Source organism: Brassica napus, chromosome C3, assembly GCF_020379485.1.
Source record: "Brassica napus cultivar Da-Ae chromosome C3, Da-Ae, whole genome shotgun sequence".
NCBI classification, from domain to species: domain Eukaryota; kingdom Viridiplantae; phylum Streptophyta; class Magnoliopsida; order Brassicales; family Brassicaceae; genus Brassica; species Brassica napus.
The window spans coordinates 43,841,258-43,860,179 of record NC_063446.1 but is presented as its reverse complement, the minus strand read 5'-3'; the positions used below and the strand labels follow the sequence as shown (position 1 = coordinate 43,860,179).

At 33.4% G+C, this 18,922-nt stretch overlaps 1 protein-coding gene and 2 long non-coding RNA genes across 5 annotated transcripts; 1 reads left to right on the top strand and 2 right to left on the bottom strand.

The window, feature by feature from the left end:
• Positions 1-2,589: 2,589 nt before the first annotated feature.
• LOC106374708 lies at positions 2,590-3,721 on the top strand. Of its 2 annotated transcripts, XR_001275049.3 has the most exons (4): positions 2,590-2,734; positions 2,865-2,942; positions 3,153-3,190; positions 3,285-3,721. It is a non-coding gene; the product is annotated as an uncharacterized LOC106374708 (long non-coding RNA). The 2 variants fall into 2 exon arrangements; XR_001275048.3 differs by having other exon boundaries at positions 2,590-2,942.
• Positions 3,027-4,930, bottom strand: LOC111204569. Its single transcript, XR_002657055.2, has 2 exons — positions 3,873-4,930; positions 3,027-3,785 (listed from the first exon to the last, which is right to left on the bottom strand). It is a non-coding gene; the product is annotated as an uncharacterized LOC111204569 (long non-coding RNA).
• Positions 4,931-14,916: 9,986 nt separating this feature from the next.
• LOC106374709 (probable serine/threonine-protein kinase WNK3) lies at positions 14,917-18,922 on the bottom strand. Of its 2 annotated transcripts, XM_013814675.3 has the most exons (8): positions 17,958-18,918; positions 17,829-17,866; positions 17,502-17,732; positions 17,200-17,423; positions 16,813-16,970; positions 16,558-16,723; positions 15,692-15,820; positions 14,917-15,603 (listed from the first exon to the last, which is right to left on the bottom strand). In XM_013814675.3, the coding sequence occupies exons 1-8, from the start codon at positions 18,024-18,026 to the stop codon at positions 15,065-15,067; spliced, it is 1,554 nt and encodes a 517-aa protein (XP_013670129.1). In that variant the 5' UTR covers positions 18,027-18,918; the 3' UTR covers positions 14,917-15,064. The 2 variants fall into 2 exon arrangements, with proteins under 2 accessions (XP_013670129.1, XP_022555356.1); XM_022699635.2 differs by having other exon boundaries at positions 17,502-17,866; positions 17,958-18,922.

Below are 18,922 nucleotides of genomic sequence, written 5' to 3'. Positions count from 1 at the left end.
TCACCAAAATAAACTCTTATATTTATAGTTGTAGATTCACTGAAGGGAACAAAGGATGGGATGTATTGAATATGAAAGCGTGTGAGTAGTGGGGAGGTATTGTTAATGACGGCATTAATGACGAAGATTGAAGGTTGCCTACTTCCATAACGTTTCTCTAGTTCGTTCGCCGGTAAGAAGAAGACGATTCGATTAGACACAGGCGCCACATTCCAACAGAGTTTGGCCGTAAACAATTGTCCAACGTTACTCGGACTGATTTTTTTGGCTGCTACAACCATTAATGGAGAGGGATAGGTGTCGCCCAGTCCTTAACCTATTTTCTTAGGTGGCAAGAGGAGAAGATAATAAATCTCTACTTTATATTAATAGATGTCATTGGTTTTAAAACTTTCAGTAATGGTATTTTAATCTTTTACTTATAAGGAACCAAATTAATTTATTATCTAATGTTATATAATCTAATTCACTAAATTTTATAGAATTAGTTAATATTTTAAAACCTAATTTCCAAAATAAAGTAGGCCAGTATATCTTGGTCAATCTTACAATGGTAATTTCAGTATTTGCAACATTATTGCTTTTACAAATCTATATTATAATGAGGGAGTTTTTGCTCTCTCATAAGCCTAACCATGTGGGCAAGCTTTAAAAATTTGTGGGTCCCACGTTTGATTTTGTTTGATATTTCCTTTTTCCTCCTGTTTTGATTTATGTTGTCCGCCTTGGTTTTATCTTTTTAGTTCGTCTGGTTATCAAGGTGACTAAACTCCGTGTTTTGTGAATCAGAAGATTAGGGTTCCATAGTCATCCTCATGCGTCTCTTCGATTCGCCGTATCTGTTATTCACTGCAAAGACAATGAATTCTTCTCTGAACTTTTAGCCTCTTCTATTGTTCAACGTATTTCTCTTAATCACCCCAGTAAATGTTATTTTCATTTAATCTAAAAACACCCTTTCGACTTCTCTGTTTCCTTCACATCAGACCTATATATCGGAGATGATTGAGAGTTGGATGAACCTTCGCAACCACTCTCTGTTAATCTCCTTTATCAAGCGTAGCAAGTTTCTTTGGTTATCTAAGGGGTTGTTCATTTCAGCATCTTTCACCTCTATCTAGTTGATTCATTTACATGATCTATCCAGATGATCCATTCAAATTTTTGTGACTGTTTGTTTGTCCATCCAGATAGCTCATCTAGATGAATCATCTAAATGGATCTTATGTTTGTTTCTTTATTTTTATTTTCATCCAAATGAGTTTAGTAAACAAATTACCAAAATACCCTTGTGTTGATTTAATCATATGTTAAAATTTTACTACAGTAATAACTTCTAAAAAACAAAACAATTAATTGATAAACATGTATTTGAAAAAAAAAACTTTAGAGCTTCAAACTAAAAAGAGTATTAATAATAAACCGACTGTAACTTCAATTTTGGCGGAAAACGAGACTTTTCGGTTTTGACGAAAAAATGAGATTTTTCGATTTTGACGGGAAAAAGAGATTTTTCGATTTGGGGGGGGGGATACAATTTTTGGTTTTGGCGAGAAAACGCGTTTTTGCGCTTTTTGGTGCGAAAATATGCTTTTGGCGGGAAAACACGTTTTTGCGCTTTTGGCGGGAAAATACGTTTTTGGCGGGAAAACAAGATTTTTTGGTTTAAGCGGGAAAACACGTTTTTCGATTTTGGCTGAAAAATGAGATTTCTCGGTTTTGGCGGGAAAACGAGACTTTTCGGTTTTGGTTGGAAAATACAATTTTTGGTTTTGGCGAGAAAATATGTTTTGTGGTTTTGGTGGAAAAACGTGCTTTTGCGGTTTTGGCGGAAAACGAGATTTTCGGTTTTGGCGGAAAAACACATATTTCGGGTTTCGCGGAAAATGCGTTTTGGCGGGAAAATATGTTTTTGCGGGAAAATGCCTTTTGGCGGGAAAACACGTTTTTGCGGGTTTCGCGGGAAAATGCGTTTTGGCGGGAAAACACGTTTTGCGGTTTTCATGAGAAAAAGCGTTTTGCAGTTTTGGCAGGAAATGCATTTTGATGAGAAAATGCATTTTTGGTTTTGACGGGAAAACACGTTCTGGTGGGAAAACACGTTTTGTGGTTTTGGCGAGAAAACGTGTTTTTGTATTTTGGCGGAAAATTGCGTTTTGTGTTTTGGCGTGAAAACGCGTTTTTGTGATTTTGGCATGAAAACACGTTTTTGCGATTTTTTGCGGAAAACACGTTTTTGCCATTTTGGCAGGAAAACACGTTTTGCAATTTTTTCCGGAAATACGTTTTTAGGGTTTTGCCGTGAAAAATTCGTTTTTATGTTTTCGCGGGAAAATGCGTTTTTTTTTTTGCTTTGTCAGTTTTCGTGTGTGACAAAATGATATTATGTTTAGATTTGTAATTTATGAATTACATTAGAGGCATAATACACATTATACCATATTGAATGAACCATTTCCGTCCAAATGGTCCAAATTGGTTTAGCCGAATGGACTTTAAAATTAAGCCTAAATTTCCGAAAGTCATCCGGATGAGTTGCACTTTTAGTGCCTAAACGAACAAAACTATCATCCGGAGAGAAGCGAACAGACCCTAATTAGAATTATACTTTAATGAATCGCCTTTGGTAGATTTATGCTTTGATTCAAACGGTTCTGAGAATCTGAGAGAGGTTTTCGAAATCTTAAAGGCAGGGGAGGTTTTCGAGTCTCTGGCGATCCCTTTGATGAAGCTGGTATGGTTGAAAACTTCGGAGATGGAGAGCGGAGACTCTCCACTTTCATCTTCAATACTGTATAAGTCATTCAAACACCTTCCCCGGTAGAATCATGCCTCTATTCTGATCATACTGTATTTTTCACCAGTAAAGACATCATCATATGGATACTGCCTAAAACGGAGCCAGGTCTGGTGATCTGAACAATCAAATCCGCCGTTCAAAGGTAATATACATCACTATTCTTAGAACAATCTAATCATTTGCTACTTTTGTTTGCTGTGTGCGTCATTTTGATATAGATTTGAACAAGCTAACTGGTTCTCATGTTATAAAGAGTCTTGCTTTAACTCAAGAACAACTAAAATTTATCATGCTTTCTAATGATTTTTGGTAGCTTGATCTTGTTCCTCTGTTATGGTTTCTTTTTGTGCAGTTCCTTCTACTGCTAAAGACAAAGGATCAAATCTCTATGTATGTTTGGTCAACTTTCTCTTCTTGTCTCTGTTTTTTTTCCTGCAGCAATCTGCAATATTTTGTAGTATAACTAAAACGTTTTGCTTTGCAGATTTGAAAATTTGCCCCATAATTGATTGATTCTTCGATCTTTATATGTTTCTACCATACCAACAAGATGGCTATCTCTCCATGAAACCTCAGACAAGCTCACGGAGTTTCACCAGAGCTTTGGCATTAGCCTTTAACGAGTGGCTACTCATCCTCATTCTCTTCATCAACTCCATCTTCTCCTACGTGATCACAAGATTCGCAGATCACTCCGAGCTCCAATCTCCATGTCTGATGTGCTCTCAACAACAAATCCGCCAAGGAATAGGTTTACTTCCACTTTGGGTGAGAGTCTTTTGTATGATAAAGAAGACGCTAGAGAGCTGGTTGTTTTGGATCTCCGTTTGTTATTGTTCTACTTCTACCATCGGCATACTTTTCTAATATGTATTTGATGATTATCTAAACCCATTTCTGAGTACAGTACCTTTTGGATCATCTCATATGATAACTTGATTATCTCATTGAGTGCTTCATCCCAAGCTTCTAAACATAGAGAAGCCTGTAATAACCCACAAGAAAAGCATTAAGTTAAGGTAACTAACTCCTTTAGTCTCAATGGCATTATGTAGATGGAAGTAGATTTTACTTTGTAGAGCATTATCACACCATTCTACGACCAAGCTGCAGAGACAGTTCTCCCATTACATGTCTTCAAGAGAAGACAACTCCTCCAAACCCATGGACTAGAACTAAACCAGCACTAACAGAGGTTCATATAACAAGGATCAATGTGGCTGAATGGTGTAGCTTCGATGCAACTATTTTACACATGAAAAAAAAAACATGAGAATGCGTTTATTTCCAAGCTCAAGAGAGAAGCTATTAGGTTAAAGAAACAACATAGTGTTGTGTAATAAATGTGAGGTATTTATATATCTGAATATTAATTATATTATTTTTTTATGTGTTTAGTATATAAGAAAGAAGAAGGAAACGATAGTGGGAGACAGGGAGAGATGAAAGTGATGTTTTTGTTTGTTACGAGGGAGAGAGATACGTAAAACTAATTGCTCATATATATTATTACAAGTGAACATGAAATCCTTTATATAGAAGGGAGAAGTCGGTTAAACACACAAAAAGACAAAACCATTGGACTGACACGTGCAGTGGTGATGGTGCAAAGCTGATGAGGGGAGAAGGACAAGTGTCCAAGCTGGATAATCATCCAATTTCCATATTTATCTTCTAACACTCCCCCTTGATTATCCATCTTGTATTACGTACCTCGTTAAAAACCTAGTCATGGAAAACCCCATTGGGACAAAAACCATGACAAGGGAAAAAGAGTACACTGCCGTAACCTCTCCCTGATAATAGTAGACATAGCTTTCTCGTCACAGGTCACGCAAATGCCGCATTCCGATACCATAGACGTGTTTTCGGAATGTTGTAGTCGGAAGAGCTTTTGTAAACAAATCAGCTGGATTGTCGCATGACCGTACATACTCAATGTCCACTTCTTTATTTTTCTCGAGCTCCCGTATGTATGAGAAAAATCTTGGAGGGATGTGCTTTGTCCTGTCACTCTTAATGTGGCCTTCTTTAAGTTGAGAGATACACGCCGAATTGTCGTCAAATATTTTCGTCGGCTCTTTCTCATTGACTATTCCGCTTGATTCTTGTATGTGGTGACTCATTGACCAAAGCCACACACATTCTCGACATGCTTCGTGAAGCGCGATAGTTTTTGCGTGATTCGAAGAAGTTGCAACCAGAGTTTGTTTCTGGACCGCCAAGAGATCTCGGTTCCACCAATTGTAAAAACATAGCCGGTTTGCGATCGAGTTTTAAGAGGATCTGATAAGTATCCTGCATCTGCTAAACCAACCATACCAAACTCGGGTTTTCTAAAATAAATTAACCCTAAGTCAACTGTACCTTGGAGGTAACGGAATACATGTTTTATTCCGTCCCAATGCCTGTGAGTAGGAGCAGAACTATATCTTGCAAAAAGGTTAGTAGCAAAGGCAATATTAGGTCTAGTACAGTTTGCAAGATATAACAGCCCACCGATAGCACTCATATAAGGTACTTCAGGACCTAATATCTTCTCGCTATCTTCACAGGGCCTAAAAAGATCTCTCTCAACATCGAGAGTTCTACCAACCATTGGAGTACTCAAAGGAGTCGCTTTATCCATATAAAAGCGTTTCAATAACCTTTTCGTATAGTTTGATTGATGCACAAATATTCCTTCTCGGAGATGCTCAATATGGAGCCCAAGACAAAACTTTGTCTTGCCGAGATCTTTCATTTTGAACTCCTCTTTCATATGAGTTCGAGCATCATCACCCTCTTTTTGAGTTCCAATTATGTTCAGGTCATCTACATATACAGCAATGATCACAAAGCCAGATGACGATTTCTTTATAAAAATGCATGGACATATCGCGTTATTCACATATCCTTTACTCAAAAGATATTCACTTAAACGATTGTACCACATGCGTCCGGATTGCTTTAATCCGTATAGTGATCACTGTAACTTGACCGAACAAATCTCCCTGGATCTTTCTTTCAATGCCCCTGCCATTTTCAATCCCTCAGGAAGTTTCATATATATATCGTTATCCAACGATCCATACAAATATGTAGTCACAACGTCCTTGAGATGCATTTCAAGATTTCTAGACGCCGTTAGGCTCATCAAAAATTTAAACATAATTGCATCCATTACCGGAGAATACGTTTCCTCGAAATCAATTCCCGGACTCTGAGAAAAACTTTGGGCAACTAATCGGACTTTATATCGTGTTACTTCATTTTTCTCATTTACTTTTCTCACGAATACCCACTTATACCCAACATGATTTATATTCTCAGGCGTTATGACTATAGGTCCAAAGACATTTCTTTTATTCAGGGAGAGTAATTCAATTTGAATGGCCTTCTTCCACTCTTCCCAATCATGTCTTTTCTGACATTCTAAAATAGACCGTGGATCGGGATCATCATTTTCATGGTAGATCTCTTTGGACACAGAAAAGGAGAACATTCCATCAACATCTTTTATCTTATTTCTGATCCATAATTTTTCATCTCGGGCGTAGTTGATGGAAATATCATACTTTTCTGTTCCCTTCTCGTCATCTGGATTATCTTTATTTATGTCTTCTTTCAGACATTTTTCAGTAACAGGTTCTTCTGGAACCTTTCCATTTATGTCTTCTTTCAGACATTTTTCAATATCAGGTTCTTCTCGAACCTTACTATTTTGGTCATCCAATTTCTTTTTCTTTCGGGGATTTTTATCTTTAGAACCCGCTGGCCTCCCCCTCTTTAACTGAACCCGAGGTTCATTCATTCTATTTCCATCAGTTTGTTTTCTAGGGACATCAACTCTTGATGAAATATTTTCAGCGGGTATACATGACTTTGTCCTTCTCGAATCTGTAAACGCATCTGGTAACTGGTTTGCCAAATTATGCAAATGCACAATTTTCTGAACTTCCAGCTCTCTTTGATTCGTAGGGGGGTCAAAGTGTAACAACGACGGTGTACACCATGTAATCTCTTTAGGAATTCTATTAATTCCTCCCCCTAACGATGGAAATTTATCTTCATTAAAATGGCAATCGGCAAACATATCACCAGTTACTGGTTCTAGATATCTTATTATACTTGGTGACGTAAAACTCACATATATTCCCAATCTCCTTTGTGGGCCCATTTTTGTTCTTTGTGGCGGTGCTATCGGAACATAGACCGCACACCCAAAGACACAGAGATGGGATACATCTGGCTCTTGCCCAGATGCCAATTGTAATGGGGAGTACTTATGATATGCACTCGGTCTTAACCGAACCAGTGCAGCCGCATGCAATATAGCATGACCCCATACAGAAATTGGGAGCTCCGTTCTCAAGACTAACGGTCTTGCAATCAACTGAAACTGTTTTATCAATGACTCGGCCATGCCATTTGGTGTATGCACATGGGGAACTGAATGCTCCACATCATTCCCCATTGACATACAATAATCATCAAAGGCTTGCGATGTAAACTCACCAGCATTATCAAGCATTTTTTAATCGCATACTCTGAGAACTGCGTTCTCAGCTTTATTATCTGAGCAATGAACTTTGCGAAAGCCGTATTTCGTGTCGTCAAAAGAGACACACTTGACCATCTACTAGATGCGTCAATCAATACCATGAAATACTTAAACGGCCAGCACGGTGGGTGGATCGGCCCACATATATCACCATGTATTCTTTCTAAAAGCATTGGTGATTCATTGCATACTTTTGCTGGTGATGGCCGAGTTATAAGTTTTCCTTGAGAACAGGCATTGCATGTAAACTCACCCAAGTTTGCAAAAATTTTCCGTTTTTCAACGGATGGCCATTCGAATTTTGCACTATCTTTCTCATCATGACTGAACCAGGATGTCCTAGCCTCTCATGCCATATTTTAAATATATCAGTAAAATTAATGTTTACCACGGCATAGGACTCAGTCATGGTTATTTTCGTACAATATAGTCCAGAGGATAACATTCTTAGATCTTCCAATATATGTTTCCTCTCGAACTTAATGCAAAGAAATCAATGCCATCTTTACTTATAGTCTCAATATGATATCCATTTCTTCGGATATCCTTAAAACTTAACAAGTTTCTATGAGACTTGGGGGAATACAATGCATCACTTATTTCAAAAAATTTCCCCCTGACATTGAAAATTTCGCTCTTCCAGAGCCAATGATAATCTTTGCATTACCAGATATTGTACTTACGCTTCCAGTGTAATCTTTTATTTTGAGACTGGAGAAATATTTCTTATCTTTAATTATCGTGTGCGTTGACGCACTATCTGCCAAACACAAATCTCTATCCATAGTCTCAAACTTTGGCATTTTTCTCGGCTGGTTTTAGAACTTTCGGATTGATAAGCCTCAGTTGGTCAGAGCCTCATGCTCATAACGTGTTGTGTAATAAAGATGAGGTATTTATATATCTGAATATTAATTCTATTATTTTTTATGTGTTTAGTATATAAGAAAGAAGAAGGAAACAATAGTGGGGGAGGGAGAGATGAAAGTGATGTTTTTGTTTGTTATGAGGGAGAGAGATACGTAAAACTAATTGCTCATATATATTATTACAAGTGAACATGAAACCCTTTATATAGAAAGGAGAAGTCGGTTAAACACACAAAAAGACAAAACCATTGGACTGACACATGTAGTGGTGATGGTGCAAAGCTGATGGGGGAAGAAGGACAAGTGTCCAAGCTGGAAAATCATCCAATTTCCATATTTATCTTCTAACACATAGCAAATATTTTACAGCTTTTTGGTCAATTTTGTAGTACATGAGCTTCTTTTTTGGTCCACAAGTTTTTCGATAAGCTGCCACGACATGAGCTACACCGAAAAAACGGCTCTTGATTAGTTACCGTTATATTCTTCCTTTATAGACAAAATACGTTTAGATATTATTTTAAACTGTATACATATTTAGGAAAAATTCTGTTTTAAACGTTGAGTCAATTATTAAATATTCTTGTGGCATAAAAACAATATTTTAAGGAAATATTCATTTTTTTAAATGTAATAAATCGACATGACTGCTCTAAATATTCTTGAATGTCATTTAGTAATTTTAAACGATTGGTTTTTTAGTTTAAACAAATAATATTAATACTAATTCAAGGGAATGTAAAAAAAAATCTCTAAATTGATAGGTAAACTTGTATTTATTTGGGGTTTAAGGTTTGTTTTTGCATGGTAAACGATATGTTATATTGAGGTAACACTTATAGTTAGGTTTTCACGGGTTTGGGGATTGTTTTGCAAGGTATATCAATTGTTATTCAAATATCTTGCGATGATATCATAAAATGTTGTCAACGACATCTTAAGCAATGGTTATATATATACCCATTTTAAAAGTTATTTTAAGTTAAAAACAAGGGGACCTAGGCCTGGGCATCCGGGTTTTCGGGTCGGGTTCGGGTTGGGTCTTGTCGTGTTCGGGTCTTTCGGATCCTAGAAATTTAGATCCATATAGGTACCTACAATTTTTCGGGTTGGTTTTGGGTCGAGTCTTGTAGGGTTTGGGTCGGTTCGGGTCTATAATTTCAATACCCGTAAAATACCCATAATTTTCGGGTATATTTCGGATCCGGATCAGTTCGGGTATTTAGAACCCGAAAAGGATCCGAAATACCCAAACTGGACCTGAAAACTCTAAAAATACCCGAAAAACCGCAAAAATATCCGAAAATACCCAAATTTTTTTCCAAAATCAGACCCGAAAATCCAAAACATACCCGTATTCTACCCGAATACCCGAATTATATTTTCTACAAATTTAAAATTTTACCTAAAATCTACAATTATACCCGAAAACCCGAACCCGAAACTTATAGAAAAATCTGAAATACCAAAAATATACACAATCACTAAAATATACATAATATATATAATTATTTACGGGTACTTTGGGTACCCGAACGGGTCTCGGGTAGGATCCGAACCCGAACCGAGACCCACGGGTCCAAAAAACAAGACCCAATAAGTATTTTAGCATGGACCCGGACCCGGAACCGAACCTGTATTTTCGGGTCGGTTCCGGTTCGGGTCTTCAGGTCCGGGTAAAATGCTCAGGCCTAAGGAGACCTCCAAAAATGTCTTCTAGACCGTACGATTATATGCTATGAATTTTACCGAAAGCTAGATCCTCCAGTCAATTATCATTATCAGAGACAATTCAGAGTTACATATATGGCAAGTTGTCCACAACCTCTTCACTATCGTTTCTTTAATTGACTAAAAAAAACCCAACATTTATACAGGCCAAACTAGGTAATAATCCGCGCCTTGCGCGGGATGTGATTATTAGTTTCTTTATTTTTAATAAAAGCACATTAAATCTGTCTAATCTGGATATCGGTTCGGTTTTAAGTTAATTTTTGGTTTTTAATCTCCAAAAATATAACTATTATTTTAAATTAATATTTATTTTGGTTTATTCGGTTATAATGTTTGATTTTTTAGTTTTTTCGGTAAAAACAAAAAAAATACTATTATTTGTTTATTTTCATGTTATGAATTTTAGATAGTCGTCATGACGAACCAATGGTTTCATATCATAGTTGGTAAACGGATAATAGTTCAAGAAAAAAAAATTATTAAGATAAATCATTTCACTATAATTTGGTCAGTAGTGAAAGAAACATTTAAAAAAAATATATTACAACTTCCAAAAAAAATAGATACTTCAGTTGTGATAAATACTTAGTCACAACGTGTTCACATCAAGGTGCTCATGTATGTGTATGTAAAAGTATATAAAAATAGTTGAAAAATATATAAAGATATTGTTAATTAATATTAAATAATATTTTTGTTCAAAATAATACATGAAAGATAAAATTAAAATTAATTAAAAATTAAAAAGGCATTGACATAAGTGAATTTTTTTCATATAAAGAAAAATAAATTGTATCCGTAAATAGAGGTGGACACATATCGAATATCCGGGTATTTGGAGACATTCACGTTGATTCAATATTTAGCCACCTGGATAGTCGGTGACTCTGATATCCAAAATGATTTACAATTTTAAAGAATATCCGATTTGTTCTGTAGATAAAATAAAATTTTAAAAATAATTGAAATTTTTAATAATAACATTTTATTACAAAAATAAAATATTATTTTACTTTTTTTAATTTTAATACCTAATATAATAAATTTAATTCATAAAAATATTGTAAAACTTATATAAACTATAATATATATAACATATATATATATATAATACTGTACATATATGTATATATATGCATATAACAGATCGAACTAGATATCCGTTCCGAAAAATATAGGTATTTGTGATTTGCTTTTTTTTATATGTATTTTAGTATTTGATTTGCTTCGTAGAGTTACGGATATCCATATTTTTTTGTTCAAATCAAAACGGATAACGAATCAAATCAAAATTTATAAATATTTTGCCCAACTTTATCCGTAGACAATAAAAATAATATATATATATTTATATATATATATATAGTTTAGCTTTTGATTCGTTATTTGTTTTGATTCGAACCAAAAAAATCCAAAGTTTTATTGGAACCATTCATGTGAGTTTTATATTAAAAAATACGAAATATATAGTGTGAACACACATTTATGAATATAGTGTGAACGCGTTAACATATTTATTATCAAAGCTGTGAGGTTGCCACGTGTCTTTTACAGTGTGAATGCATTTATTACGATGCTTCTCTTTTAATATATAAGAGATATATTATTATTTGTCTGCAACAATATATTTCATTTTCAATCCGTTAGAGTCCATAAAACATGTGTAAGTTTCCAAATTTCATACCAGTATAATTTTCAAAAAATAATTTATTTGAGAACAAAAATTAAACAAATAAAAAAATATAAAATTTGGAAAAATGACCATTGTTGCAAAACAAACAAATATCAAATAAACACTACCAAATATACCACTTTGCTACAATAACGAAAATGGTTCACAAAACCAAAACAACAACCTCAAACACATTACAATACGAATCTTGAGAAATCAAAGACCATACAAAATACAGAAGCGTTACAACATATTTATATAAAGGAAAAAACGTCAACGATCCGCGCTTGCGCGGAGACTACGCACCTAGTGTCTTTAAATGTCACCACGTATTGTTTTTTAAATTTTATTATTTAATTTTCTTTTGTGTGTTAATGTGTTTTTTTTGTTAACTAATCGTACAACTTTACCATCTTGAAGAAATGTCTCTTGTTAAACGCAGAAAAGTGAACATGTTTTGTAATTCAAAAATATTAGTTTTTATTGTAAACAAACGCGATAATGACGTATGGAACAATAGAGAGCTTTAGGAATCAATGGATGGTGAAAAAACAAATTAATATTCAGTTAGGAACCAAAACATAAATTATATCATAAATAAATGTTTGTAGAGCAATCTACTTTGAAAAGAGAAAATATATCTAATTTATTAAAACAGAAACTTTTTTTATCTACTGATAAAATGTCATCTAAATTTTAAATGGTCCAACAAAACATGTAACAATATTTAGAACATTATAAATAAACTAAAGCCTATGTTTGTAACAGCTTTACCATATAATTGGAGCCAATTCGTAAACATGATCTTTAAATATATTTGAATATTAAAATGTAACTTCAAATATATTTAACTACTATTGGAATATTTAAAATATACCTTCACGAATCAATCCCTCATATATAAGAATAAATACATATATATAAAATCACTAATTTTTCATCTTTAATAGTGTAAAAGTCGATCTTACCTAAAATCTTATATATCTAAGCAAATATTGATAATACTTACATGGCTTATCACTCGGAGAAGGCATGATATTATTTGACTATTGCGTATTTTCTACAAATTTAGAATATCTATTAATTTAAAATTTTATTTTTGACCAAACTTACTAACCATATATAATATTTAACTTTTTGGACTAATTTTTAACAATACTAACCTGCAATTACACAAACAATACATGTGATTAATGTATATAAAAATATGAAATCAATACGATAATATTTCAAATCTTAATTATATATTCAAAAAAAAAATTTAGTAATATTAACGATAATCATTATAGATCTGATTCGGGTCTACTTAAATTTTAGGCATCTGTATAAGTTTGGTTTATTTGGGTTTAGAATTTTCAGAGTTATATATTTAAGCTTTATTCGACTATTTATAAATTTTGATTCGGATTCAGTTCAAATCTTTGCGTGTTCAATTTAGATTCAGTTTTCCATTTAAATTATATAAAAAAAATTCAAAATCTCAATATACCTTAAAATCCAGAAAATATGCAACATATAAATTTGAATATTGTTGGCTAAAAATCTAAAATTAACATGAAATTAGTTAGCTTAGCTATTTGGATAGAGATCACTAACATGTATTTAGGGTAATTTCTTTGTTTTGAGTATTTTTTGAATATTCATGGATATTTAACTTTAGATATCTTTCAAATATTAGATAATTCTGAGAATTTTTGAGTATTTTGGATATTTTTATAATATTTGATTTAAAATAATTAATATATTTGAATAAAATTTGTTATTCGGGTATCCGAAATATTTTGATTCGGGTCGGATTCATATCCGGTTTTTTATACACAAATTTTGGATATATGTATATCTTATCAGTTTCGATTCGGGTTCGATAGAATTTTTTGGATTGGGTTTTGTTCAGTTATTCGGGTGTGGATATTTTACACAACCCTAAAAACTTTGATAAGATTATTCCTATGATTGTATCATTTTGTTTGGTTTTTTATAAAAGAAAACATAATCCGCGTTTTTACGCGGGTCAAAATCTAGTTTGTTAGTTAATTTTGGGTTAGAAGAAGAATAATTCGAAAACTAAATGAGAGTATTTATTAAATTACGACTTAAAATTCCTAGATAAATATCTTTTCTTTTTAAAATATTATGTCATCAGTTATTAAATAATTTCGAAAATATGATTACAAATTTCCATTCGCTGATAAAAATATTTGTCAAATTTCATATAGTTTAGTATAATGAACTCAAAATTGATATCTTATCTAGATATTAGTTTTGTTACTTAATGTTCTTGCATCTAATCTATTAAAGTAATAATTTTTTAAAAAAAAATTTAAATCTTAGAAATTCGTCAATGTCATAACATTTAAGTGTGTCCTGAAAATATTGGATTGCAACCATTTCTCAGTAAATGATATATTTTTCCATCTAACTTCATAAAATATTAAAATGTACTTATTAACACATTACATGGTTAAATTTTTGGAATGAAATTAGTTTTTTTTCTTAATTAACGTCAAACCAAAATTTTAATATAATAATACTTTATTTAATAAGAATAATATCAAAATATAAATATTTGTAATAGAAATAGTTTTATAATTTAATATTTAAAATTAAAAAGTGCATATGATATAACGAACGAAATGTAAGAAAAAATATAAAATTTATTTTTCACTTTACTCAATTCGTGAAAACGTATATATATCCATCTAGTTACTTTACGTAAAATAGTTATTTACCAAACACTATAAAAATAAATTGATATTGATTAACAACTAATTACAAAGTGCAAAAAGATAAATATTGTATAATATAATCATCTCAAATTATTGAACTATACAATATATAACATATTAGACAAGAATTATAATATTGTCTTACAAAATAAAATTTTGACTCATATTGAAATAGAAAAATACCCGCCTGTACGGATCAAATCCTAGTTTTAGTTTATTTTTAATATTTTTAGATCAATAATGTTGGTTATTGACTAGCCCAAAGCTATTGCTTGTGAGTTGATGAAAATAGGTGAAACGTTTTAGACTATGAGAGTATATACAATATACATGTAACTTGAGCCAAAGTTAATATAATCTCCTCAGGTGTTCTTGTATTTGAATCTACAAGGCAATCAGAGTTTGTGGTTAGCTTGTACTCTCTTACTCATAATGAAGTTTGGGATGATAGTCTCCCACAAAGCATACCGGTTCAAGACCCGGAATTCGTTAAACTATGGTGTGTTCTTCCGTTTATTGTTCTAACCCTTCATAAAAATTAGAGTTAACGAACGAAGAAATAAGGATCTAAATCTAACGAAAATGATAACAATCCTTACACGATAATAGTCACACTTCCATAGTTTGCACCAAGCACATTTTAATTATTGTGTAGTATAACATAATATTGCAGACCAAATAAATATTGACGAGAGATGTACTCATGTGTAACAAACGAATTTAACACAGTAAGCTGTCGGAATCCATGGCTTGCAATCTGAGCAAAGCCTCTTCACAGATCTCAGGAGGAAACTCTTTCAAAAACTCACAAACAACACGTTCTTGATCTCGATGCATTTTTTCAATGTCCTCTCTCTGTTTCCTCAACAAAGACTCAAGTTTCTCAACTACAATCCCAACTTCTTTATCATTGATGCGTCCTTTTGAAGGCGACGAAAGCTTAGAACTAGAACGTTGAGCGAACGGTGAACGTGAATCTCCAGCTTTAGGAGAGGACCAGACTTTTCTCCCTGAGGGAAATCTATCTAAACGCAGCGAATCAGGAGAAGATAAACATCTTTGCATGGTTGAATAATCTCCGTTAAGACCAGAAGGGATCCAATCGGGAATGTGTGAATGTATCTCTGCGTCAATCATTTTAGCGATCGTCGAGATGTCTTGATCATCGGTTAGGTCTAGTTCCTCGACCATTTCGATGGCTACTGAGAAAGATGTGTCCGTCTCTATGTTAAATGGGAAGTGTATATTACGGATTTGACCTGTATTAACATATTATAATTGTTATCAAAAGAAAGATTCAATAGTGATAATGAAAACTTTTTTATTTAAAGAACAAAAGATTGAAACCTTTGGAATCGGTGATACGTAGTTTTAGGAAGATTGTGTTGAGGTCTTTACGTTGACCTTCTACGGTTAATAAACCTACCGCAGAATCTGAGGGTTTATCTTCAACTTCTCTTCCATTGCATCCGTTTTCTGTATAGAAATCATGTATATAGTATATAAAATATATAAACCGAACTATTGGTTTAAACATAGAAGGACTAGTAGATCTACAAGATCGACCTAGATGGCTAGATCCAACAGCCAAGATTAAAGAAATCATCAAAAATATTTAGAAGATATATCAAGATTATGGTTACCTTTGTAAGATGTGACACAGAAGATATATTAATACCATCTCCAATTGTAAGAACCTCTCATAGATGTTTATCATTATTTTAATTATAAATTTTGTAAATTTTGTAAATTAAATTTTTTTAGAGTTACAATATTTTGTCATGTCCAATGGTACAAAATCCTTCATGGGTTCTTAAGAAAGATTAGATGTGTGAATGTCTCCTTTCTTAGACTGATTTCCAAATTTGAAAAAATCTAAATTACCAAATCAGAACATGAAAATCCTTAAATTGAGATAATATATCCACGAAATCAAACATGATGAAGAAAAGAGAATTAATGTTTAGGACCTGTGTAGAAAAATTGATTTACTAGACAAATTCGAAAGAGCTAGAAAGAGAGGACAAAGAGAGAAAGAGGAGAAAGAGAAGAGGAGCCAACAAAAAACAGACACATTAGAGTTTTTTACCAATTCTAAAAACTCTCTTTTAGGAACCGGATATTATCATTTTATTCTTTTTAATTTTTTTTTGGACTTTTTATTAAAGAACCCTTCCTTAACAACCTCCGTTGGAGGTGCTGTAAGTGATTACCTTTGTAATATGTGACACTTTCGGTCTTTTCCTTGTAGCATTTCAGAAAAGGATCATCAAGTAGTTCCTTGGCTGACAAGCGTTCTGAGACATTTGCGATACACTTCTCTATGAATGTTTTCACTTGCGGATCAGTAACTTTTGCAAGTGAGGCTGGTTTGATTCCCTAACAAGCATCAATAAAATGGACCGACTAAATAAATATACGTCACATAAATTGATGTTGGATTAGGGTTGGAGAGAAAGATCACTTACCGATGTAACTTTCTTATAAATCTGAGCAGCATTTGTACATTCGACATACGGGTACTCGAAAGTTACAAGCTCAAGCAAACACATTCCAAAGGCGTATATATCGACAAGTACATTGTAATCTTCTTCATAGAGTTCAGGCGCCATAAATTCAGGAGTACCTTTAACAATTTCAAACATGTACAATTATAGTTTTAGTTGGTGACATGAGTTGCACTTTATTAAGTTTGAGTTATCAGTATAACTTATAAATGTTACCAATCATGAATTATTTTTAATTTTTTTGAGTTTATGTTTGAGTTATAATGTATTATACTTGTTACTAAGCGAAGCCATAGTTTCACAAAAGGAACTTTGAATTCTAAGAACAAGCAAGCTCAAAGGACTCACCAATGACGCTATGAGCTGAGCGAGCACGATGCAGAATGGCTGCTAGCCCGAGATCTCCAATTTTAACCTCACCTTGGTTACCATTGATCAATATATTATCGCATTTAAGATCTCTATGGATCACAGGGGGATCATGACTATGAAGATAAACAAGCCCTTCTAGAATCTGCCTTGACCATTTCTTTAGTGCTCTTAGATCCACACACTTGTGCTTCTTCCGGTACCTAAAATGTCGAGAATTCGAACGGATTAACATTATATCAGAAACATAATCAAATATTTGAGAGAAAAGAGAATCTAACTGTCTAAGATTTCCGGAAGTGAAGACTTCGGTGATGAGATTGATGGTCATGTGTTGGTGGTGATCGATCCAAGAAGTGTAGAATTTGATGATGCTTTTGTGTTTAAGGGTTTTGAGTAAGTGAACTTCAGAGTAAAGACGATCTAAATCCTCTGAGCTACAGAGTTTATCGTCTAGCTTAACTTGGTTCCAAGCCACTTCGATTCCTTCCAGTTGATCAAATGCTCTGTATCTGAAGAATTGCACTGATGAAAGAAAAAAATTTTTTGTAACTGTGTTTTTTGTGAAAAAGTTCATGCAAGAACAGAGATCTGTTAGAAAAGGATACACTTGTTTGAAAGCTCCTTTGCCTAGAACTTCATTATACTGTAAAGTGAGAAACAAGAAAGATTATAATGTAAAATTCATGGAGAAACAAAATTGTTAGAAAAGGAAAACAAAACAAAGAAGAACAGACTCGTCCATAGCGACCAGTGGGATCAATCTCTACGAACTCTTCCTCGGAGTTTTCCTCGTCTTGTCTCATTCTTTAGGGTCAAAAACAGAGGATTTCTTGACAGAAGAGAAAGCTTGGTCAAAGAAGAAAACGCACCTCTTCGGGAACATTTTTAAAGCACATTACTTAAGGACTCACCATTGGAGTCCTTAACAATAGATAATTAATTTTTTTTTTCTTTTTTTTTGGAATAGCTAAGAACTCTAATCACAAATGTTGATCCAAAGGTGTTATCCGTTATGGAATCATTAGAAAAAAAATTAATAAATTTGTAAAACATTTAAATTTAAAATTTTTATTTATTGAATGACTAAATGTAAACATACAATAATTAAACATCTCCATCATTACCAAACTTGTTCCAAATATTTTGAATCAAATTATATTTCAATTGTTCATGTATATGCGGGTCACGAACTTGACTCCGTATGTCAAGCATAGTACAGAGATTTGAAGGCTTGGGAGTATATGACATATACACCTGTGAACTTCTACTCGAGTCTCCTTCTTCAAACTCTGATGTATCATACTGAGTGTATCCATTGCGTTCATAAAAGCTTGGGAGTATATGACATATCCAATTGTTCGTTTAGACACTAACCTCCTTTGGCCTGTCTCAAGTAAAATCAGACGCATATGCAGCATCCTCACCTGCTCCTGAACATATATCAGACAAACCAATCATTATGTTACAAAGGTTATACAAACAACTATCAATTTCATGTTACAATTTAGATTTGAACTCACCTTAAGCGCCTGTCACTCTCTCAGAAGCTTCTCCTGCTCGTAGACTTTTATTTTGAGCCTCTCAACCTCTTGTTGCATACCCATAACCCATGGTTGCCTGAAATGCAGCCTGTCATTCTGCCAAAACATAATAACCATTGTCAAACTGCAAATTCATTTCGAAGAAGAAGAATGTTAAT